The 24,836-nt window shown below is 48.4% G+C and overlaps 1 protein-coding gene across 5 annotated transcripts in view; it reads left to right on the top strand.

Annotated features, from left to right (window-relative positions):
• The window catches only part of EIF4B (eukaryotic translation initiation factor 4B), a 968,554-nt gene that overhangs the window by 756,998 nt on the left and 186,720 nt on the right, over positions 1-24,836 (top strand). For 4 of the 5 annotated variants that reach the window (XM_069653629.1, XM_069653624.1, XM_069653625.1 and 1 more), the window contains exon 12: positions 13,001-13,041. The exons of the other annotated variant lie outside the window; for it this stretch is intronic. In XM_069653629.1, coding sequence (XP_069509730.1) covers positions 13,001-13,041 — 41 coding nt within the window. The remainder of the gene's footprint in view (positions 1-13,000; positions 13,042-24,836) is intronic. 5 annotated transcript variants of the gene reach the window in all.

Raw genomic sequence — 24,836 nt, 5'->3', positions numbered from 1 at the left:
AGTATGTTCAGTCGACGGTTTTGGACATGCCCTTCGACGGAGTCACTTTGTTTGGAAAGACTGTCGAATAGTCTCTCCAGGCCATCAAAGCAGACAGACGGCTCGTGCCCTGAGCATGCTTCAGCAACGGCGGCTGCCCTTTCGGACATCTGGAGGGAAATCCCAAAGTTCCTTTAAAGAATTTGGGGAGGTGTCTTGTCCTACCAGCAGCCCCACTACCTGCAAGCCCCACCGTCCCCCGTTCATCGGCCCAGGAGACCTACATGGGCCGCGCCAACTCTGGAGATTGAAAACAAGATTGAACCGGCCGTAGAGTCGGGGCCCCACCCGTGCACCCCGGTGGGAGGCCGGCTGGCGAACTTAGTCAGCGTGTGGAAGACCATCTCCACCGACCATTGGGTGCTGGACGCTCTCGCCCATGGACACTCCTTAGAGTTGCAACAGACGTGTCCAAGGATACCACCAGCGGCCCGTCAGGAAAACCACGTTCCTCAGCTGCTGCTGGAGGTACTTGCCATGGGGGCGATCAAGCTTGTCCCGAAGAAGCTCTGGGGTGTACTCTCGTTACTTCCTTGTCAGAAAGAAGGCCGCCAGTCGGAGGCCCATTCTGGACCACCGCCATCTGAACAAGTCTATTGAGTCCCAAAAGTTTCGGATGGTGACGCTTCAGCGCGTTCTAGGGCAGCTGGAAGGGGGGGGGGCATTTTCGATCGTCGCTGGACTTGCAAGATGCCCATTTTCACATCCCCATACACAAGGGACACAGCAAACCACTACTCTTCGTGGTTCAGGGACATTACCAGATCAAGGCCCTTCCCTTCGTCGTTGAAGTCGGCGCCACAAGTGTTCAAGTGCCTGGCCCCGGTGGCAGCACAGCTACGCCTATGAGTGATCCACGTGTACCTGTTCCTGGACGACTGGCTCATCCGGGCAAACTAAAGGGACATCGCCATCGACCACACGATGAAGATAGTCCGACTCCAGTCAGAACTGGGGTTCTCGATGAACTTTACGAAGTCCAGCTTGACTCAATTGCAGGACGCACTGTTTCTGGGAGCCCGACTCAACCGTGTCATGCCTGGCATCTCCGTTGGAGGAAAGGATTGTGGCCATCTTGGGCAAGTTGCAACGGCTGTTGGCCCTGAAGGTCACAAGAGTAAGATCCGCCAAGTCCCTACTCAGCATGATGTCATGCATTTACCTCATTCGGCTGTGAAGGCAGCGGATGCGTCTGCTGCAGGTGTACCTCGACGCCCGCTGGATACAAGTTGAGGGGGCTTGGAGGACAAGATCACACTCGACGAGAGTTTCCGTTGAGTGATAGTGGTGGGGAGTGCGCGCACATCTGTCCGCAGGCGTGGATTTCCAGATCCCACCTCAACAGGAGACATCACGACAGACGCCTCCAGGGGAGCACATTCCAGAAGCCTTCCCACAAGAGGCTTGTGGCTACCAGAGGAGCTGCACATCATGTTGGAGCTGCGGGCAGTGTTTTGAGCCCTCAAGTCCTTCCGTCCCTAAAGGGCAAGGTGGTACGGGTCTTCACGGACAACACCACCACGATGTTCTACATCCGGAAGCAGGGGGGGGGGGGGGCAGATCCCTGGTGCTCTCCAAAGAGGCGCAGGACCTTTGGCCGTGTGCCGTAGCCCTGGGGATGTTCCTCGTCCCGTTACATCTAGCAGGATGAAGAACACCATTGTTGACTCTCTCAGCAGGTAGCTGCGCTCTTGCCACGAGTGGGAACTTCAGCAGGACCAAGTGGATCATCTCTTCTGCAGATGGGGCAATCCACAGATCGATCTGTTTGCAACGGTGAAGAAAACAAAGTGCCGAAGGTTCGCCAGCAGGCTTCCCCAGTCGTGCAGCATGGGGAACGCATTCTTTCCCCTGGGACGCCTGTTTCTGTATGCGTTCTCTCAGTTGCTTCTTCTACTAGTCAGTCAACTCAGGCGGTCCTGGTGCAGGATGATCCTCTTTGCATCGGCGTGGCCGAGACCGATATGGTACCCGGACCTTTTGTACTTGTCAACGTCCCCTCCAGTCAAGCTTCTGGCGGTCGCATATCTTCTTGCCAGTGAAGGGGGCGTGATTCTGCACCACGACCGGGGATCGCTGAATTGAAATCCTAGCTCCTGCAGCACTAGAGTGTGGGCGCTACGACCTCCTAGCGGATTGTAAGGAGGTGCTTGCCAAGGCCAGAGCTTTGTCTACTCTCAAATGCTATGGGCACAAGTGGAAGAGGTTTGCAGTTTGGTGCCGTACTCGGAACAATCCTCTACGAGGCATTGCTCCGCAGGTGCTTCCTTATTTTTTGGCGTTGGCCAAGGCAGGACTGGCACATGCTTCAATCAAGGTTCATCTGGTGGCTATCTCCCTCTACGGTGAAGGCTCTGGCCCTGGCATGGGAGCTCAATGTGTTGCTTACCAGGCTCATGGGTCCTCCGTTCGACCCTACGCGTTCGGCACCACTGACACATTTGTTGTGGAAAACAGCTTTTATCGTGGCCATCACCTCTGTACGATGAGTGGGAGAGATCCAGGCCCTCTCCTGTAAACCCCCTTACTTGACATTCCACAAGACGAGGGTGTGGTGCTACGGACGCATCCCTCCTTCATGCCCGAGGTGCTGTCGGATTTTAATTTAAACAAGCCCTTGGTGTTACCTGTATTCTTCCCGACGCCTTCGTCGCCGGCTGAGAGGACTTAGCACTCGCTGGATGTGGCTAGAGAGCTGAAGTTCTATGTGAACCGCACAAAGAGTTTTCAGAAGACGTCGCAACTTTTTATGAACTTTGGCCCTGTGAACCGTGGGAAGGCCCTCTCCAAGGCTTCCATTTCCAGGTGGCTCTCCGGCTTCTTCACTCATTGTCACCGGTTGGCAAACCGACTGTTGCCTGGCTGTCCGAGAGCCCACTCGACCAGAGCGATCGCTGCAACTACGGCGTTCCTGTCTGGTGTGCCCCTGCTGGACATCTGCAGGACTACTACGTGGAGGTCGACGCACACCTTCACGAAGTTCTACTGCATCGACGGGGATTCCAGAGAGGAGTCCAGAGTCTGCCAAGTAGTGCTGCGCAACCTATTCGTTTGAAGGTGAGCCTGGTGAGGAGGTAAGAGGTGCTTAATGTTGAGCCTTGACACCTCCTGTGGTTGTGCATGTGTACTGCTATGTATTCTTTCTTCATGAGCATGTGAATCCATGCCAGACCCCATGCTGGAGAAGGAGCAAGTTACTTACCTGTAACTGTTGTTCTCCAGCATGGGTCTGGAATGGATTCACATGCGAACCCTCCCGCCTACCCCTCTGCGGCTCTTCTCTTGGTCCTACTGCCACGTGACAAATCTGAAGATGGCTGCCAGAGGAGGGCTTAGGTAGAGGGCAGTCATTGGCTGGAGGGCGGTATGATCCAGAGACCAGTGATTGCTTGTTAGGAGCAAGACCGTTCAGAAGTGAAACTGACTTTTTTTTCTTAACGAGGATTCACAGCCTGACTGGGAATATTCATGAACATGTGAATCCATGCCATACCCATGCTGGAGGACAACAGTTACAGGTAAGTAACTTGTTCCTTCTTTGTATCTAGTTATTCATGCAGATTAAAAGATGCATTTTTACTTCTTTCAGGCAGTTAAAATTGTAGTTTCTTCCTGTGATACTGTGTACTACTGGTACACACATCCCTGTAGCTGTGAGGGTGAAATCATGGGCGCAAGATTGAAAATGTTTTTCCTATTTTTTTTTGTTGGGTGAATTTGTACTCCCTATTTTTATCTTCTGGGAGTATCCGACAATTTTTAGGGAGTAAGTGGTCGATACACCCCTTATCTGCATGTCCGCAGGTAAGTGGCCAGGCCTGGAGGGTTTGCCCATGGAATTCTACAGGGTAATGACAAACTGTTTCTGAGCTGTTAATGGATTTTTACAAAGCCTTGGACACTCTTGGGATTCTGCCGAAGACAACTCGTCCCATGTCGCTCTTGCTGATTCTGTAGAAGGTTAAGTTACAGATGTCGCCTGGAGACTGCCAACCAATAAGCCTAATAAATACTGATAATATCCTGGCAAAATCAATGGAGAGACGGCTGGAGACGGTTTTACCAAAGCCGATGCATTCCAATCCGACCAGCTTTGTGAAAGTAAGACATTCAGCATTTAATATATGGAGGTTGCTTCAGCCTGTGTCACCAGCAAATGAAATGGATGGAGAGGCAGCTGTATGCTCATTGGATGCAGAGAGGGCATTTGATTGGGTGAGCTGGAGTTCCCGTTATGCCATGTCGAGGAGGATGGGCTTTGGGGGGACCTTTATGAGATGGGTCAGATAGCTGTACGCAAATCCAACTGCAAATGTGTCCACTAATGGGGTGTGCTCTGACCTCTTTGGTCTGGAAAGTGGAACCCTTTGTCTCCTATGTTATTCGTGATTGCAATTGAGACCCTGACCTCCAGCATCAGGCAGGATGGAAGGATAACTGGGATTGGTTATGGAGGGGGTAATGCAGAATGGCTTGCTATGGCTGCTTAGTGACCTAGACCACTCGCTGCAAGCCTTAATTTATCTGATTAGAGGTCATTGCAAGTTCAGAGTACAAAATTGATTGGTCTAAGGCAGAGGCAAGTCACCTTGTTGCCGAAAAGGGGCAATAGAGGGCTTGAGTTTCAAGTGTTGACCCGGGAGGATTAAGTATCTGGGGGTCTGGCTGACTTGCAGATATTACAGGATTATGTTGGAGTATATGTGGAGGCTGGTGTCGGAACTGAAAGCAGATTTGGAAGTTTTGAAGCTGTCCCTCTGGGGGAAAGTAAACTCAGTGAAGATTAACTCTGCACCTACAATTACTGTGTTCTCAGTATGCTGCTTTTACCTGTAGGCAGGAAGTTGTGGTTGAATACAGGGTTTTCTTTGGGTCGACAAGCTGCTGAGAAAAACTCTGAAAACCTCAAGAACCGGTCGATGGAGGCGGCTTCAGTCTTCTAGGGAACAAAGAGGGGAGCTCCAACCACACATATATTTATTAACACTACCCTTGTGTCGGAGTGTCTAAGTAATTTTTGTTCAAACGATTTCCAAATGCTGCTTCAAGTAGTAAGCCAATTATCTTTACAAATAAACAATCAGGTCACCAAATGTAGCCAATAAGGCAAAAAATCCCTTATTAGTATAATAGTTATTCTATTCAATTAGTTGTTTCTGTTATTCTTTTTAAAGTAAAAATCATAAACGATAACAGAATTTAAGGACATCAATACAATGTAACAAATGAAAAAATAGAAAGTAAAAAAGAAAAAATGTACTTCTAAAACGATTTTTTTGTTGTCCAATAGTCACATAATTAGTGAGTTAGTATCATTTAAGCGATGCAGAATCATTTTGAAACATGTAGAAAAGAAACAACCGGGGAAAATATTTATATTGTATACAAAAGCAGTTCAATAGTTGTACAGCACAGGTAGAAACGTATAGTGGCCAATTAGTTGGTCCACAAGTTTGAGCAAAGGCTGGCTAGTTACCCGGCAATACTCAGTGCCTAAAGTTAAATTCTGCAGATTGAATTAGATTCAATCAGAGCAGGACCAAAATTGTTGGTCTAAATGCATGCAAAAGAACCCCGATTAGTCGGTCCTCAGGTATAGCAAGGTTAACCGGCTTCCTAGCTCTACACTGAGGACCAGAAAAATCAAATCGGGGCATGGAATATATTCAACAAACAGAGGACCAAAACCATCTGGCTTCAGTCTTCCCAACATCCAGTCCTATCTCCTGGCTTTCTCTGAGACACCTGGCGATGTTTCTGCATTCTGTACCAGATGATTGGTCTAGGGTGGGGGCTAGCTTGTGCGAACCGTTGACACCTAGGCCCTACTGACAAAGAAATCTATGCAGCCTTTTGTGGCTTCATTGTTAACTGAGTTCTTGAGGGAGTCTTGGAAGAAGCTCTTGCTACTTTCGGATGGGCATCCATTACGATATCTGAATTCTTCTTTTGATATAATCCAGAGGTCAAGGATGAGAGGAAAATGTTGTTCTGTCCCGATTGGTTCCTTTGTGGAGTTAAGTAGATTGGTGATCTTAAGAGAGATGGGAAATGGCTACTAACAGTATTCCTGATTGCACAATACAGGAGTTCCGTGCTCTGAAGAGGTGTATTTCTGAAGTCTCTGAGAAGGACAATATTGATTCTGGTGAGGTTATTGCCAGGAGGATAGCTCAGCAGCAACATGCTCGCCTTGGACACAAAATGACACGAAGCAACACAGGTTCGATCCCCGGGTCCGCGCTTAGAAACCTTTGGGTATTTAAATGTTAAAGGTATTTCTACCGCGCACCGTCACCAACGGAATTGGTCCCTAGGCGGATCTGTAAATGATAAAGGTGGGATGGGTTAGTAAGATGAAGAAGGGAGTAGGATTGTGAGAGGAGTGGTGTTCTGTTGGCAGCTTCAACTCAGTATACACCGGGTGCTGAGCTTTGGTGCGGGTATCGGATCGGAGTCCGTCCACGTGTGCTGCTGTTCCGGCTTATGTGTTGTTGCAGTGTTGTGAAGTGCGTGTGGCTTGCTGTGCGAGAGATAAGTTATCAGAGTTTGAGCTTATATTGGTTAGTGGGTTACCTGACCTTTACCATGCTAACATTCACAGTTCTGTCTGAGTGTGGCACTTGCTGGCCTTCACACTCCCATCTAGACGCGGCGCAGGCCAGTGCCTAGGACTCCATCCAGGTGTGGGCATGCTAACATTCACAACTCCATCCGAACGCCACGCAGGCTGGTGTTCACAACTCTAAGTGTGGCACATGCTAGCATTCACGTTTTTTCTAGGCGCGGGCATGTTATCCTTCAGTCAATCCTATCGATATGTGACGCAGGCCAACGTCTATGTAGGTGCATCTACCGGTCTGGATATGTTCGTCCGGTACGTACGAGTGGGAGAGTCACTTGAGGGCTTTCGGCTGGGTCTAGGTATGTGGTCAGTCTCTGCAGCCTTCCTTTGTGGCTATTTTCCATGATGTCTTATGCTCTGTCGAGTGGTTGGTTCTTTGGTTTGAGTGTTTGTCCAATTTGAGAGTGGCCGAGGTTGGAGTCATTTCCATCATTGTTTTAATGTCTGAGCATTCTAGTGCGTCTCCGTTGTGGTTACGCTTTGAAGAGCCATGATTTGAGGAGTTTCCTGAATGCTAGGTGGTTTGTTGTATTCCGTATATTCTTAGGTAGGTCATTCCAGGTTTTGGGTGCCTGGTGAGAGAAAGACGATCCTCAGTTTTTTTTATGTTGTAGGGTTTTGGTTCCAGGCGTACGTCGGTGCTTGATCTTAGTGTTCTTGTCGGTTGATGTAGGCGTAGTTTGTCGCTTAGGAACTCTGCGCCTTGTTTGTGTATTGCTCTGTGCATGATGCACATGGCCTTGAACTTTATTTGTCATTTCAGTGGTAGCCAGTGTAGTGTTTTTAGCGCGGGTGTGATGTGTTCTCTTCTGGGTAGCTTGAGGAGGAGTCTGGCTGCTGCATTTTGTATGCGTTGCAGTTTTTTTAGAAGTTGTTCAGGCAAGCCCAGGTATAGGCTATTGGCATAGTCTACTCTGGACATGATCAGAGTGATGATGGTAAGTGTTTTGTTGGCGAACGACAGGAACGGTAGGATCCTTTTTGCTGCTCGCAGGAGGAAGAAACATTTCTTGATTACTGAGTTTACTTGTGGCTCCAGAGTGAGATTATCCATCCGGACCCCTAGGTTTTTTACAGTTGATGATGGTTCTGGTGTGGTGCCGAGCTCTCTTGGCCAGGGGATGTAGTTGATGTCTCCTCCCCTTTTTCGAGATAATCATTATCTCTGTTTTGCCTGGGTTGATTTTGAGATGGATGTCACAAAGGCAATTCTCTAGTGTGTTTCCTTCTCGGGTGTCTTGTAGGTTGAAGATTATTTGAGTATCGTCGGCGTAGTTGTAGCATGTGAGGCCGTGTTTTTTGATGAGTTTGATTAATAGGTACATGTAGATGTTGAATAGAAGCGGGAAGAAGGATGATCCTTGTGGTACTCCGCACGTGGAGACTCTGGGTTTGGATTTACAAGGTTTCTTCCATATTGTTTCTGTTCTGTTTGTTAGGAAGGATTTGATCCATAGTAGGGCAGTGTCTGTTATCCCTAGTCCTTCTAGTTTCTTTGAGGATGGCGTGGTTCAGTGTCGAAGGCTGCAGACAGATCAAGGAGAATCAGGGCGGTGCTGTTGTCTGAGTCTGCATTTGTTTTTAGGTTGTACCATATTGAGAGGAGAGGTGATTCTGTTCCTCTTAGGTCTGAAGCCATCTTGTGCCTGGTCTAGTAGGCAATGCTCTTCTATGAATTCTTGGGTTGTTTGGTAGACTTAAGTTTCTAGCAGTTTGGCTATGTAGGGTATGTTGGAGATGGGTCTGTAGTTAGATAAGTCCTCTACGTTTCCTGTTGTCTTTGAGTAGCGGCTTTAGGCCTGCGGTACTTTACCTGTTGAGATTGAGAGATTGAGGGGGTTCCTGTGGTATTCCATGGGAGTTCCTTGTTTGAGAATTGTTTTGTATATCTCCGTGGGGCAAGGGTCTTCAGGAGAGCCTGATTTGTTGCTTTGGTTTACCAGTTTGACGAAAGCCTCAACTGATATTTCTGGGAAGTTTCGTAGCTTGTTTGCGTGTTACTCGTCTGTCGGTGGGGTTTGAGCTGTGAACGCTTAGTGTGTTTTGGATGGAGGTTATTTTGTTTTTGAAGTGGTCTCCGAGGTCCTCACAAAGTTTTGTCGATAGGATTGGCGTGTTGCAGGCTGGTGTTTTTTTTTATTTCGTTTATGATTTTGAATAGTTCTTTTTGAGCGTTTGGTGCTCTGAAGATTCGGTTGTCGTAATGATTCCTCTTCGCTTTTTGTATTTCCTTTTTATATGCGCGGATCTGTTGTAGGAATTTCAATTTGTTTGCGCTGGTGTTGTTGGTCCTCCATTCAGATTCTAGTTTTCGGTTTTTCCTTTTCATGGCGTTGAGTAGTGGGGTGAACCATTTTTCTGTAGTTTTCTTGCGTGATGGGGTGAAGGGCTTTTCTTTGGCGATGTCATCAAGGGTAGTTGCGATCCTGGTATGAAGTAGGGCAACTTTTTTGTCTAGGTCTGCTTCTTCCATGGTTGATGCTTGTGGTTGGCTGAGTTCTAGGAGCTCGGTTAGGTTGGAGTTTGTTATGGTTCTCCAATTTCTTTTCATCATGATGGGTTGTTTGTCTTGTTGCTTTTTTTGTTGGAGCGGCTGTTGTGATTATGAATGGAATAATGAGGTGGTCGCTCCAAAGTATTTGAATTGGGGGTGCTGTGGTGATGAGATCTTTGTTGGCGAAGATTGCATCAAGTGTGTGCCCTGCTGAGTGGGTTGCTCCTTTGACTAGTTGTTGTAGGTTCATGGCTGCTAGTTGGGCGTTTAGGGATTTTTGTGTAGTGGTTTCTTTGTCGAACCAGATGTTGAAATCTCTGAGGATGATCAGATGATTGTAGTTGATGGCTAGGGTAGTGATTGCTTCTGTGAAAGCGTCCATGAAAGTTGCATCGTAGGTTGGTGGTCTGTATATCATTATGAATTTCAGGTTGGTTTTGGGGTTTACTGAAAGTCATAGTATTAAGGATTCGCTTTTATCGATGTTTAGTGGATCTTCCATTTTGATGGCCAGTTGTTCCTTGTGGATGACCGCTAGTCCCCACCCCCCACCCCCTCTTTTGGATTTTCTGTTTTGATGCATTTGAAGTCTGCAGGCAGTTGTTGAAGGTGATCTTGTAGTTGTCGTCTAGCCATGTTTCGGTTACGAAAAGGATGTCTATGCCTCCTTCTGACAGGAGGTTGTATATTTCCGTTGCGTGTTTGGACATTGACCTTGCGTTTATTAGGTTACAGTGGATTCTCTGGGTGCGATTTTTGTTTTGAGGTTATTTGTTGTTTGAGTTTGTAATTGTCTCTGTTCGTGAAGTTTCCGCATTGATGTCGATAGGATGAAGAACGGCGACAGCTGCTTCTTCATTGAAGCGGTCTAGTAAGTTGATAACAGGGCTGATTAGTCTTGGTGTTTCTGCTGTGATGCTACTCGGATGAAGATCAGCAGTGGTTTCTTCATTGGGTCTTATTGGTGGGTGGGAGGTGGCGTTGTTGGTTGTTGGTACTTCGCCGTATTGTGCGGGATGTAGTGGGAATCGATGTTGCCCCTCTGTTCTTGTAATGTAAGGGGTAATGGGGTCGGAGCCCTCCCACTCTTGTTGAGTGCACCCATCTTATTTCCGCATGTATCAGGAAATTCTTTGCATGTTTCGAGGTTTGCGTGTTGGGGTGTCGGTGTACCGTGGTTGTTGCGAGATAAGGTGTGAGGTATAAGGATTTTTCTCTTGTGGATTTTGTTCCGGTTGTCTGTTTTAGGCGTGTTTTCTTCCTATGGGGCTGTTTCTTGTGGGTTCTGTCTGTGTTGTGTGTTCGAGTCTCTTGCTGCACGATCTTGTTCTTTCTCTGCGTCCCTTTCTGGTACGGGCCATTTTCCAGTCTAGGTGCAGGCGGATTATGGTAGTTGGTCCTCTATGCTGTGCTGTGCGGTCGCAGTGACCTCGGTCTTCCTTCTTTGGATACGCTGGAGTGTACTCTGGCTCATTGTTGCTTTCTGTCGGTGGGTAGGGTGTGTTTCTTAAGTGTGCACTGTCGGAGGGGGGGGAGGGTATAGGTTGTTTACGGTCTGCTGGTATGGGATTTAATTGAGTTAGGTGGTGGTGGGTTTCCGGGGATTGGTAGAGTACTGAACTAAGCGTAGTTAGATTATTGTATAGTAAAGTGGGTGAGAGTCCTATCAGTGCAATCTAAGCATCACAGTGCTGTTCGGAAACCAGGCCCCTGCTGAGTCTGAGAGACCTGCACAGTGGCAGAGACGCCCACCGGCGCAACCTAGACACCACACAGTGTAGTTTGGAGACGGAGCCCTCGCTAAACTTGAGACCCGCGCAGTGGGAGAGAGGCCTATTAGTGCAATCTAAACATCCTACTCAGCAATTTGGGGAGAGAGCCCCTGCTAAAGTTGAGAGACCTGTATAGTGGGAGAGAGGCCCACCAGTGCAACCTAAACATCATACAATGCTATTTGGGGGCAGAACCCCTGCTAAATTTGAGAGACCTGTACAGTGGGAGAGAGGCCTATCAGTGCAGTCTAAACATCATGTAATGCAGTTTGGGGATGGGGCCCCTGCTAAATTTGAGACCTGTATAGTGGGAGAGAGGCCCATCAGTGCAGTCTAAACATCATGTAATGCAGTTTGGGGACGGTGCCCCTGCTAAATTTGAGAGACCCGCACAGTGGGAGAGAGGGCTATCAGTGCAATCTAAACATCATGAAATGCAATAATTTTTTTTACTTTGGGTTTGGTAAGTGGCTCGGAGTCTGGGGTAGAGTAGTTGCTCTAATCCTGACCCAGGCCACTCCTACCTTACTGGTCCTTGTGGATGATGGTTGACGGCTGGCCACTGCTTCCCCTGCAGACACCGGCTGATGCTTCTTGGATCCGCCTCTGTTGGAGCCACCCTTGGCCTTAGGGCCCTTAGCCGCAGGGGGCTGCCGGGCAGAGGGCTGCCCTGGGGGGACCGGTGATGAAGTGTGGATGCACCAATGGGAGTGAGTGAGGGAGGGCGGGTCGATACGGGCGGGCGGGGGAACCAGGAAGGGGTGCAGGGAGGGGATGCAAGGGCCTGCTCCTGGGCACGGGCCCACGGACTACTGGCCAAAATCACACACCAGGTGGGTGTTTCTTCCGCGTTATAAATATGCAACTAAGACAAAAAAAACAATTACGCAACTAAAGAAACAATTCCTGTAACAGCGCCTCGATGTCCGCGGACTGTGTGAGCACTTTAAAAATGCAATAAATAAATAAAAATTGCACAGACTGAATCTGAGGGCATCAGGCGACTAGGTTCTACAAACTTCTTTCGTCATTGGGTAATTCTGCCTTTTGCAGCAGTGGTCTGCAAAGCTGCCTGAGCAGATGACTGAGGAGCTCTGGGAGACTGGGAATGTGGCTCCGTCTTCGATCAGTCTTGGGGAGAGGTCAAGGCAGGTTAATATTTTGAACCGGGTACATTGGACACCAGAACGTTTAAGCGTAGGATGTCTGACAGATTTGTGCTGGGGATGTTCTTTGAAAACATGCTGTGGGAATGTAATGGAGTGTGATACTTTTGGGGTTGAATTATCTTTGGTGTTCAACTGGGTGCTGAGGATGTCATTTCATTTTGACTTTGATACTGATACTGGGAGATGATATGCTTGTTGATGGTTTGTCTTGTGCACAGAATAAATGGTTGTTTAGAGGGTCTCTGATGGCCAAGAAACTGATCCTATGACATCCTATGACATTGGAAGTCTACAGTTTGCCCCGTGGAGAGCACCTGTCTCGATGAAATTGACAAACTTGCGCAAATGGAGAGCGTTATTTACAGGCATCGAAGAAGTAGAAGTTATTTGAGGACATTTAGGGAAGATTTCTAGAATTGTATTAGTAAATGAGACCCTATGGTAGAGGGCGGGGGTGGGTGGCTTTATCAACTGTATTGTAACTTTTATAAATTGTGAATAAGAAAAATGTAGTGTTTTCCATCTTCCTTACCTGGGGAGTTTTTTTATTGGTGTGTTGATGGGGAACTCTCATTAATTGGTTGCTCCATAATACCTGAATTGGGGATCAAGGGGTATTTGGACCGCCTTTGTAGAATAATGTAATTATGGTGGTCCTGCATTATACATTGCTCATTTTACCATTTGTTTGAGCTGGCAGTCAACCATGTAGTAGGAGCTCACACTTCCAAATCAAATTGGCTGCTTTATTTCCCTTCTGTGAGTTGGTTTTCTTAGCTTGACCTATGCTTAAACTAAGAGAGCCAAGGAAATCTTAACAAGGGCACATCACGCACTAAAGCTATAGCTGAGATTACTCCACATGTGCCAAGTTTTGATGTTTTTCCTTTCTTATCAACAGTGGCACTACTGAGCCAGGCCTGCCCAAAAGCAGCCCCAAAGGTAAGCCCTTTGTGCTCATACTTTGGTTCCCTAAAAATGTTTGACTGAATTATGGGGAGTGTTTTAGATAACCTAATTTGAAAGAAGTGAATTTAGTTTGGGAGAAAGAAGCTTAAGTTGGTCTGAGGGTGTTTGAATTTTTAACAGTAGATATGCATTAAGATGTGTTGGTTCACATTGTTGGGGGTGAACTGTGGAACACTTTGTCCTTCATGACCACAAACAATATTTTTAGTATTGCGCAATTCAAATAAAGGAACATTTTCAACAAATGGGAAAATGTTTTTACACTATTAAACAATGTGTCTAATGGATTGCCCCCTCTCACAGATTCCTCATCTATAAGATCCATCTCCCAGCACAGCTGCTTTTTGAAAACTGTTTCTGCCACCAGGGAATGCAGTGCATGCTCCGCTTGATGCCTCTATGTGCCCTGTGCCGGATTTGGCATCTGGTCCAGTATATATTGAGGCACTGCACCCACTGACCTTAGTTCCATTTTTCCATGCTCTGTTCGCTTCAAAAGCATTGCTTTGTAGAATTACTGTTTCGCGCCATGTTGAATACCTCTGGGTTTAAGCCTTGCACTGATAGCTGACACATAAAGTCTGTATATGACCCCCACAGGATTTGTTTATATGTTCGGGGGAGGAACATGACTTCCAGGACTGTGTGGGTCTTGCTGGTTGATGCTCTCTACGGTGCTTCGGGAACAGGCCATGAAACTCTTAACCCATTTCCATAAGGAAAAGGATTCATGGCTGACTCGTCACCCGGCACAAAGCGTTGTACTAATGAACATTCCACGTTCTGTAAGGAAGAAAAGAATCTTTGAAAAGTTGCACTCACTGGCAATTCCTCCAGGCAGCATCATAATCGTCATTCTTCCTCCTCTGAAAAAAGTCAGTTTCAGGGTCTACTCGGAGGAGAAGGCACAAGTGCCTTCGCAATTCTCTAGGCTGGAGAAATCTGAGACCTTCAAACTCAAAATGCTAGACGTTTTTGCCTGGGTCTCGGCTCGACTGCGTCTGCTTTTAAGCTAGTGGCGCAGTCGGGTTCCACTTCTCTGACTAGGTGGCAGAGACCTGTTCGGTAAAATTTTCATATTTATGATAAATCTTTGATCTGTGTCGACCCCAGAACTATTTGCTTGGACTAGGTAACTGCTTTGACTAGTTGAAGTTAGTTTCCTACAACTTTTGGGCTTAGGCTGGGTTGCCCCTATTGGCTCCCCTGTTCATTTCTATTTCATGTATTTTTGTGACCTACAGTTCCCAAGTAGAAAAGGGATTTTCAACCCCCTTTAGATTTTATGTAGTGAGCCAGCACACCCAACCTTATGTGGAGTGCTTGGGGAGTATACAATGTATCCCCTTTCTTAATTAACTGTAACATTTGTGTTACAATTGCTAGTTTGCTTGAATGGCTGGTGGCAGTGGTTTTACTTTTATGACTGTCATTTTTACTTGCGGGCTGTTCAGCCTCAGTAGTGCACATTTTCTAAAATGGTGGGATCCTTCCTTTTATGCCATTTCTTATGTGCTTGTGGTCTTCCCCTGCCGTTCTAGGCGGGAACAACCTCAGTAGGAGTTTTCTTTGTTTGGAATCCTTTGTTTCCCCCACCCAAAGCTACATAGTGTCTGAGAAGGTAGGAAGCGAGGGATGAGTCCAAAACTCTGCACCACTTGGTCTTTCACCAAGTGCTGCAGAGTTTTGGGAATGCGGAATGGGATTCATTTCGGCAGGAGATGATGGCGATTTTTCAGTCGCAGGGCTACGTTCCGTCCGTGCCGTCGAGAGACGCTGGCCGTGACCATGCTAGAGCCACCACTCACGTGCCTTTGGGCTCCAGTGGTCGTCGCAATCATTGAGCACCTTCGAAGTCCCGATCGGACAAGGTGGATCGCTCTAGACATGCCCGCTCCAGGTCCTTGACGCCCTCAAGACCGTCGGAGCCTGTGAGGTCTTCGAAGAAGACATCAGCGCCGAGTTCGTCGGGACTCTCTTGAGGCTCCACCTCCGAGGAAGCCATCGGCGCCCAGGCTGTCGAAGGACATGCTCTGGTCTCCGCCCTCGGACTGTGTGGAAGCCGTCGGCGCCGCACGACCCAGATTCCCTCGACACCTTTCGAGGCTGTTTTATCGGAGGTACCCCGTGGCACGGTGGAACCCCCTAGAAAGGCTCTGGCCAAGTCAAAAAATGTCTTTGTCCCTTTTTCTGTGCCCCCAGTCCAGCCGCTGGATTATATTTCTGAGGTGGAAGAAGGGTCTGAGGAAGGAGGTTTGGTTTCTGATGAGGTACCTGACTAGATTTTGTCTGGTCATAGCCAGATTGAAGACCTTCGTCAGTTGCTGCACGGCGCCAGTGGTCTGGACACCTCTCCGGAGGTTGAGTTCGGTAGGCCTGAGCCTGGCACGCACGCAGAGTCCTCGTAGCGGCGCCTTATGTCGAGGGTAACGGAATACTTGGGGTGGCCTGCGCCACCAGTGGATTTTCTGCAGGATGACCTGACTGATGACCTTGACCAAGGTCCACCAACTGACCCGGTACTGCCACTCCATATGGCATTGCAAAGAAGGGTGGTGGTGGCTTGGACTGCCCCGGAGAGTCTCCCGGCAGTGAGCAAGTCTTTGCCGAAAAAATATCGTCCAGCCAGTAGCGACACCAGCTATTTGACTACGCACCCCACTCCGGAGAGTTTGGTGGTGCAGGCGGCTACGGCCCCGGCAAAACAGGCGTCGTACTCTATCATCCCTGCTGATAGGGACGACAAGCGTTTTGATGGCTGGGCGAAGAAGTCTTTTCTTCAGGGGTTATGGCTTTACAGGCAGCCAACTCCGTGTGTGCCTTAGCACATTTCACTCATACTCTGTGGAATTGTCTCTGGCGGCTGAAAATATTCCAAAAGGGGAGGAACGGGATGGCTTTCTTGCTCTTGTTCAGGATGCCATGGATGCCATGTGTGAATCCGTTCAGTCAGGTCTGGACATGGCAGATTACATCAGCCGGTCCATGTCGGCGAGCACCGTAATGCGCAGATTTGTGTGGTTGCGGAAGTATGGGTTTGCTCCTGCTGTACGAGCCCGGCTTCTCAACATGCCCTTTGATGGTGAACATCTTTTTGGCAGCAAGGCTGACGAGAGCCTTGAGAGGTTGCAGTTCGCCAACCTCTGCCTTTTCGTCCTAGGGGACAGCAATGGAGGGGGGGGGGGGGTTCCTTTAGATATTACTCATCCTTTGGTAGATCGAGAGGCGCTGCAAGTCAAAGGGACCACCGTAGAAGTACCAAAGGTGGAAAGCAAGGTACTCAAGGTGCCAAGGCCGCTCGGGCAGTTGCCTCTTTACCCTCAGGCAATGCCGCTTCAGCTCAGTCATGTGGCCATGTCCCATGGCTCGCCGGTTGGGGGAAGGCAGGCGCAGCATCTAGTAGAATGGCATGCCTTTACTTCGGATGTGTGGGTTCTGGAGATCCTAGCCCACGGCTACTCCCTTCCTTTCTGACAGAGGCCTCAGACAATCCACCAGGGAATCTCTCTTTGAAGAGTCTGGATCCGCTCCTGGCGCAGGAAATCAAAGCCCTGCTGGAGAAAGGCACCATGGAACTGGTGTCTGTAGCAGACAGGAACAAGGGATGGTATTCCCCTTATTTTTTGATTTCGAAGAAAGACTGGGGATTGAGACCCATCATGGACTTGCGTGGTTTGAACAAGCTTCTCAGGAAGGACAAGTTCAAGATGATTACTCTCTCTCAAGTCCTCCAACTTCAGGACTGGTTGGTGTCTCTCGACCTAAAGGACGCTTACTTTCATGTGCCGATCCATCCCAAGCACAAGAAGTACCTGAGGTTCGCGGTTGGCGACTCGTACTTTCAGTTTTGGGTCCTGCCGTTCGGATTGACCTCCGCCCCGAGGGTTTTCACCAGGCTCCAAGCTCATGGTGGTGGTGGCAGCGTATCTCAGGAAAGGTGGGATTCACGTCTACCCCTACCTGGATGATTGGTTGATCAGGGCATGCTCTCCCGAGCAAGTCCTGGATCATCTGTCAGTCACCTGCCACTCCCTTCATAAGCTGGACTTCTCCCTCAACTTAAAGTCCCACTTGACGCCAACCCAGTGGCTCCAGTACATCGGAGCAGTGCTCGACACATCCCTGGGGCAGCGTTTCCCTCCCCAGGTGAGGGCTCATCACATTAAGCAGATGGTGTACAAGTTTCAACATTCCCAGAGTCTCCCTGCGTTCGAGTTCTTGAGGTTGCTTGGCCTCATGGCATCCTGCATTCTTCTGACGCCAGAGGCCAGGTTGCGGATGAGATCTCTGCGATGGGCTCTCGAGATGCATTGGTCACAGTCCTACTGCAGATGTCGGACCCCGTTCAGGTGCCACTCTCGGTTGCCCAGGACTTTCTGTGGTGGACCGTCGAAGGCAGTGGCTAGAGGTGACGATCGTATCCCTCACGGAATGGATAGCTCATGCAAACGAGTTGACAGTCAGCGGTCGTTGGTCTCCCTCGGAGTCCAGACTCCATATCAATCTGTTGGAGCTGAGGCCCGTCAGTCTTGCCCTGAAGGTTTTTCTGCCGACTGTGCGAGGGAAGGATGTCCTGATTCTGATGGACAACACAGTGGCCATGCACTACCTCAACAAAAGGGGGGAGGGGTCACTTCCTCTGTGCAGGGAGGCGATGCAGCTCTGGTTCTGGGCCATCCAGCAGGAAATTATGATCTCGGCAGTTCATCTGGCTGGAGACAAAAATGAGACAGCAGACGCTCTGAGCAGGCAGAGCGCAATCTCTCACGAGAGGGAGCTGGCTCAGGAGATTCTCATGGAGATCTTCGCCCTTTGGGGGGACCCCACAAGTGGATATCTTTGCCTCCAGTGTCAACCGGAAGTGCGAAAGGTTCTACTTGCGGGAATTTCCTCCAAGAGGAGCCTTAGGGGACATGTTCATGGTGGAATGGTCCTTCCCACTTCGGTATGCTTTTCCTCCAGTCCCAGTCATCCCGCAAGTGCTGCGGAGGTTTGGTTCCCGGATGAGCCTCATTGCTCTGGCATGGGCCCGGAGAACGTGGTACCCGGACCTTCTCAACTTGTCCATCTGCCCTCCACATCGTCTTCCCTACCGAGACGATCTGCTCTCACGGGATGGGGGGTTCAGGTTCTCCGTCCAGAGGTCAGATCCCTCAACCTTCATGCTTGGCTTCTGAAAGGTTGAGGTATAAGGATTGGGACCTCCCTGAAGACGTGATGGAGGTGTTGCTTTCGCCAGACGGCCTGCAACAAAGTCCCTGTACCATTGCCGTTGGAGAAAGTTCTGCGACTGGTGCAGGGTTAAGAATGTGGATTCTTTTTCATGTGACATTCCTGTGTTTGTCTTTTTTGCTTTCTTTAGCCCACCAGGGCCTGCAAGCGGGTACCATTAAAGGTTACCTGGCGGCGCTGTCCATATTTAAGCGCTCGTCTGAGGAGTGTTCTTATTTAAAAATTCCTTTAATTTCTCACTTTCTGAAAGGGCTCACTAATTCCGCCGTCGCCTTTCCAGGTGCCCGGTTGGGATTTGAACCTTGTTATAAAATTTCTAATGGGTGCTCCATTTGAGCCTTTACATTTCTGTCCTTTGAGACTGTTAACCCTTAAAACTGTATTTTTAGTTGCGGTTACTTCAGCTCGGTGTGAGTGAGTGAGTTCCAGGCACTTTCTGTTAAGCCACCCTTCACGGTGTTTCAGAAGGACAGGGTTGTCCTTAGTCCGTCCTTCGTTTCTTACAAAAGTTGTATCGAAATTTCATTTAAGCCACGTCATTCTTCCGGCATTCTATCCTCCTCCGCATCCTGGTAAGGACGAGGAGAGGCTCCATAGGTTGGATCCTAGAAGAGCTTTAAGTTTCTACGTTTCACGCATGTCTCGGGTCAGAGTGGACGATCAGCTCTTTATTGGTTACGCTGGAAGGCGTTTGGGACAAGCTGTTACTAAGACTTTAGGCCTCATTACACGGTAGGCGGTAACCATGGCAAGGACCCACCGGATGGGCCTCAAGCCCATTCCACTAGGGGGATGCCTACTGTGGCTCTGAAGAGGGGTAGTCCCTGCAGCAGATTTGTTCAGCTGCAACATGGGCATCAATGCATACCTTCATCAATCATTATTGCTTAATAACTCTTCTTCCAATGAAGGTTTATTTGCCAAGGCAGTACTTCATTCCGTCTATGAGAAGAATAACTAATACTCCCACCTCCAAAATTACCACTGCTATGGGAGTCGATCATAAAATGAGGAATACGTGGGAGGACACAATCCATTCGAACGAACACGTTATTTCACAACTGTAACGTTCTTTCGACTGAATGTTCCTCCCATGTATTCCTCATCCCATCCTACCCTGCAGTACAGTTTACGTTACTTACCTCTCACGAATAGTCTATCAGTCATGAGGCACGCCTGGGTGTTCCTCGAAAAAACAGAACTGAAGCCAACTGGCGCGGCACGAGATATTTGATGGGGACGTCAACACGGTATGGAGCCCTTCGAGGGACATCGACGCCACGTGCACAGCTCCCTCTGTCGAGAATTTGTTTTGCAAAGCTGGCAGGATACGAATATCATAAAATGAGAATACGTGGGAGGAACATCCAGTTGAAAGAATATTACAGTTGTTAAGTAACTTGTTCTCCTCCTCTAAACCAGTCCCTGAGCTCTGGGTTGTACTGCCCCCAGCCAATGGCTTCTCTCCCTAAGCCCATCCTCTGACACCCAACTTCAGATTTTTACCGCACGTTCAAGGGTTGGAAGTCTGTTTTGCTCTGAGCTTTTCCATGTTTTCGCTCTATTTTTATAAAAAGGTTCTATATTTGTCAAATAAAAACCTGGTTGCTTTTTCGCTCCTTCGGCTGGCAAGCAGGTATCAGTTTGTCCGTGAATTTCAGTACCACTCGAGGGCAAGAATTTTCAAAGTTTCATTGAAGATTCCAGAAGGCCATTGAGCCTACTCCACACTCCTGACCATGTCGTAAGAGAAGGAGGGAATCTCCCTCTTCAAGCTCTGCTCCAGCTGTGCACTGCGAAATGTGTTTGTAGAGGACAAACCCCTCCAGTGCCTCTGTCTTCATCCGAATCACATGGAAGTGGATTGTGAAATCTGCCTGGGGTTCTCCAATCAAACCGCAAAGGATAGTCCCAGTAGGTTGGCAGTGTGGCTCAGTGGCAAGGCCTCTGCCCTGTGCAGGGTTGCCTCACCCAGGACCGGCCGGTATGAGGAGAGGGCTTTGAAGTACTTTGAGGGTGCTCCATCCATGTGGACCCAAGACGAGGCCAAGCACTGCAAGTCAGTTTCCGTCAGCGGCACCGCGCAAGCGTGTCCCACGACAGGCAGGGCGCGCTCATCGTCACCACCTGCCTCCATCTCCAGCCATCACTCCAGCTCAAAGCGGATATCGGCTAACCCGGCAAAGCTGCGGGGAAAGCCTGAGAAGACGAAGGCGCAAGAAAAGGCGACCGATCTGCCCCAGAAAGCCCAGGTGAAGTTGGTGATCGAGTTGGTGGCGGCTGCCCTCTCGTAGGCCAAGGGGGCTGACCCAGTCAAGGTAGCACCAGCAGTGCCCAGAGTATCTCTTTCCCTGAAGCATGAGGCCTCGGGCAAGCCAGCCGGAGACAACACCGAAGAAGAGTATGCCATCCCTAAGCCCAAACCCGACCCCTCAGGATGCAAAAAAAAGGTTGGGGGGTGGGGGGGGGGACAGGCCTCCAGGGTACAGATATGTCTTTCTCGGATGAGGAGGACCAGGTGTCCGATGCCGGAAACGACTGTTGGGTAAGATTTGCACAGAATTACTGACCTGGATCAACCTCAGAAATTTTTTTCCATAATACCTCAGTGGGTGGGAACCTTTTTCCACACTCACATCTTTAACTTTTTATGGGTGTCATTTTTTAGACTCTCCATAGTGTCTTTAAAGTTATCCTCTTTAACAACTTATTGGCAATAAGTGCCTGTTGTTGCTGGGTTGCCCTTTTCACTTTCTTGTGCTAACCTTGAGTGAACTATAGTTCCCAAGGGTAGAAAGGATCTTTGGATCTCTTTTACATTTTAAGTGAAACCAGCACGCCCCACCTTATGTGGATTGCTGGGGAGATGCAATGTTTCTGATGTTTGTTAATCTGCTTGGAATCTGTATCCCCTTTCACATTAAAACTAACAATTCTGTTTGTGACAAGCTTGCCTTCAATGGCTAAGTGGCAGTGATACCTTGTATTAATTTGGTTCATCTTGACTGTGGGTTGTGTTCACAGCTGCAGTAAATGGACCTAAGGGTGTCAATATTTACAGAAAAAGGCCTTTTTTAGCCATTTTAGTGTTTCTTGTTCCTTCCCCTGACATCCAGGCTGGGAAATTAATGTGTGTGATTTTTATCTACAGCAGGAGTCCCCTGGACTCCCCGCCCAGGCTCCAGTCTGTCTGTCAGAGCAGGAAGTGAGGGAGGAGTCCAAAACTCCCCAGCCCTTTGTCTTAAACCTTGCTTGTATGGGGACAAATCCCAGTTGGGGGGGGGTGGGGGTGCTGGCTGTCCTGACTGAACAACCATATCGCCCCTTCTTGTAAAATGCAGGAGAGAATGCAGAGGTTGTGCTTTAATTCCAGATAAATCCTGCGAACCTGGAAGCTGAAGACCTGTCGACCACTGGAACCGAAGAGGAAGATTAAGGTAAAGCGGCTGAAAGGATTTCCAGCGACCGGAGTGCCTGCTGTGTTACCGGAGCCAGCTGTAGTCCTTCCTTCCAATCGTTCTGGGGACTCCGAAAACGACGACCCCGGCCCAGTGCCTGGTGAGAGGCACTAGACTCGAGATCTGCATTTTGAGCCACCCCCTGCATTGCTGCGACTTTGCGTTGTTGCAATACTCCAATGCACTGGGACCTCAAGCCATCGTTCGGTGCACAAGTCTTCCAAATTCTGAATCTCGCTGAAACTTCGTGGCAATCCTGGTGGATCTCCAGCGACACGAATCGTGTCCAAAAAGTCCCCTCTCCAGAGTGCTGGACCTTTAAAAAGACAAGAATTCAACCACAATTTTCTTTATTCTTCTGTGCTCCTTGAAAAGGCGCCAGAACCCCATTCAGCTGCGAGAGAAACCTTGCCTAGAGCCTTCTTAATCAATCCCTGCTGCAAAGTCCCTTCGGAGGTCTTGTTTTCAGTCTCCATGGCAAGGAATCCACTGACCGGGTATTTGGATGCAGACCCTGAAGTTGTCCTGCAAAATCTTCAATGAGATGTACTGTTGGCTTTGGTATGTACTTACCTTAAGCCTATTAGTATTTCTGAGTAGCTGTGGGTTTTCTTCTGTGATGGGGAGGCCTCTTATCCAGTGCACCCAATCCCACTGCTAGAATCCTGCTAGGGTGTCGTCTAACCGGTATCCAGTAATAAAATTGTGGCAAAAATTACGCTTTTTTCCTGAAAAATACCACCCATCCAGTAGTGACCCCTGTTAATTATTGTTGCACCGTACTCCAGTGAGTTTGGTGAAGCAGGCTGCGTACCCTACCATCCCTCCTGATGGGGACGACAAGCGCTTTGATGGTTGGGCAAGGAAGGTATTTTCTGCTGGGAGTATGGCGTTGAAGTCGGCCAACTCCACTTGTGCCTTGGCAAAGTTTGCATACACTCTGTGGAACTGTGTGCCTTTGGCGGCTGAGCATATTCCCAAGGCGGAAGAAAGGGATGGCTTTCTGGCCCTCGTGCAAGACAGCAAAGATGCTATGTGTGAATCCCTTCAGTCGGGTTTGGACACGGCAGATGGTGTCAGCCGGTCCATGGCTGCGAGCACAGGTTTGCGTGGTTGTGGAAGTCTGGTTTTGCCCCGGATGTGCAATCCCGTCTTCTGAACATGCCCGTTGATGGCATTCATTTGTTTAGCAGTAAGGCTGACGAGAGCCTTGAGGTTGCAGACCTCAAAAGCTGCAGCAAAGTCTTTGAGTGCTGCAGTACGGCAACCTTTACCTTTTCATCCTAGGGGACAGCAATGGAGGGGAGGTTCCTTTCGATACTGCTCCTCTTTTGGTAGATCGAGAGGGGCTGCCAGCCAAAGGGGGCAGCGAAAAAAAATACCTGTGGTGGCCAGGGAAATCATGGCGCCAAAGCCACTCGGGCAGTTGCCTCTTTGCCATCAGGCACTGCCGCAGCCGTTTCTACTCATGAAGCCATGTCACTTGGTTCGCTGGTTGGGGGCAGGCTAGCACAGCATCTCGGAGAATGGCGGGCCATTACTTCAGATGCTTGGCTTCTGGATACCATAGCCTACGGCTATTTTTTTATTGAATTAGTTGAATTTTTAATCAACCTTACAATAACAAAATAAAACATAATTTCTGATGTTTGTTAATCTGCTTAGAATCACATGCTGTGCATAGGTCCGACATCCAGTGGTCACTGCGGAGTATTAAAAAACTTAAAAGGTGTCCTCTCCATAGCTGAGGCAATAATAACTGGTGAGAACAACCCCAAGGGAAAGTTAGGGGAGAAAGAAAGACATTCTCAAAGAGAAGATAAAAGTTCGAACCCCCACTCTCCCTACTGTATGTTGGCCGGCGAGGCCAGGCCACGTGTTCGGCAGCGCCGAAGGATCTCCTCCGTCTCTTCCCCTCCGTCGAAAACTTGTTCGGCGGAGAAACGGCTTCACAGCTAACGTCGAGGGAAGGGATCTTTAACAATATAATAAGTATAATTAAGGACCGAGGTCCGATAGTAAGTATTTGCAATGTGTCTCTAGGAGCTCCGCGTAAGGCGACCAGAAGCTGGGCGGAAAAAAAACAATCTGAGGGATCTCGACGCGTGAGGGATTATGGGTACAACGCACGTCACTATAGGGATAGTGCTACAGACACGCCTTGTCGACGTCCCCTTTTCGACTACGAAAAACAAAATGCAATACTCTGCAGTGACCACTGGATGTCGGACCTATGCACAGCATGTGAATCTAAGCAGATACAACCATCAGAAATGCTTTTACGGTAAGTAATGCATTGTCATATCATTTATCAGTTGGAATTAAAATGTCAATATCATAACATTCAATGTCAAATACACAATTCATAATTCCATTAACGAATTTAAACGATAAAGTAAATAAGGAAGAAAAGGCAAAGACCAGATAATAGATAATTCACATCAGAATCTAAAATAACATATTTAAAACTGATAATCCTAACAAATAAGCAACTTATAAAGTGCAGTCATAACTCACAACTAGTTAACAGCTCTTCACATGTTTGTTACAAACCATAATTCCTTCCAAATTGTACAGGTTTTTTTTTTTGTTGCAATGTAACATCAGTCAATATCAGCATTTGCAATATATGATGCTGCTATTTCAATAGGGAGCTCGAAAATGTTATGTATCTATATCAAGGGATTCACTATGAACTGGGGTTAGCTTGAGACTTAATAGAAGGTTCACTGTAGCAAATTGTATCATTGGCTTGGAACGACTAAGAATAGTAGACCAACATGAATCTTCACTAAGATTTGCAAAGTATTGACAGTGTTTCTCAAAATGTATCTGTCTGTGGGATAGCAAACAAGGGCACTGGTTTATAAGATGTTGAAGAGTCTCCGGGACACCACTTATAACACAAAACCGACAAATATTGTCACCTGGAGGCATCATGCGCCGTTTCCTTAGAACCTCTCGAGTCAGCCACAGATTAATGCGCAGGCGTATGATTGCAGATCTGTATGTCGGCGATCTTGGATAGGGAGGCAAGATTTTTAGTTTTTAGGTGAGAACCTATTATGGTCTCCTCCC

Source organism: Ambystoma mexicanum, chromosome 3q, assembly GCF_040938575.1.
Source record: "Ambystoma mexicanum isolate Mex_15411 chromosome 3q, UKY_AmexF1_1, whole genome shotgun sequence".
Taxonomy (NCBI): domain Eukaryota; kingdom Metazoa; phylum Chordata; class Amphibia; order Caudata; family Ambystomatidae; genus Ambystoma; species Ambystoma mexicanum.
The sequence above is the reverse complement of the archived record's forward strand: the minus strand, read 5'-3'. Positions and strand labels throughout refer to the sequence as shown.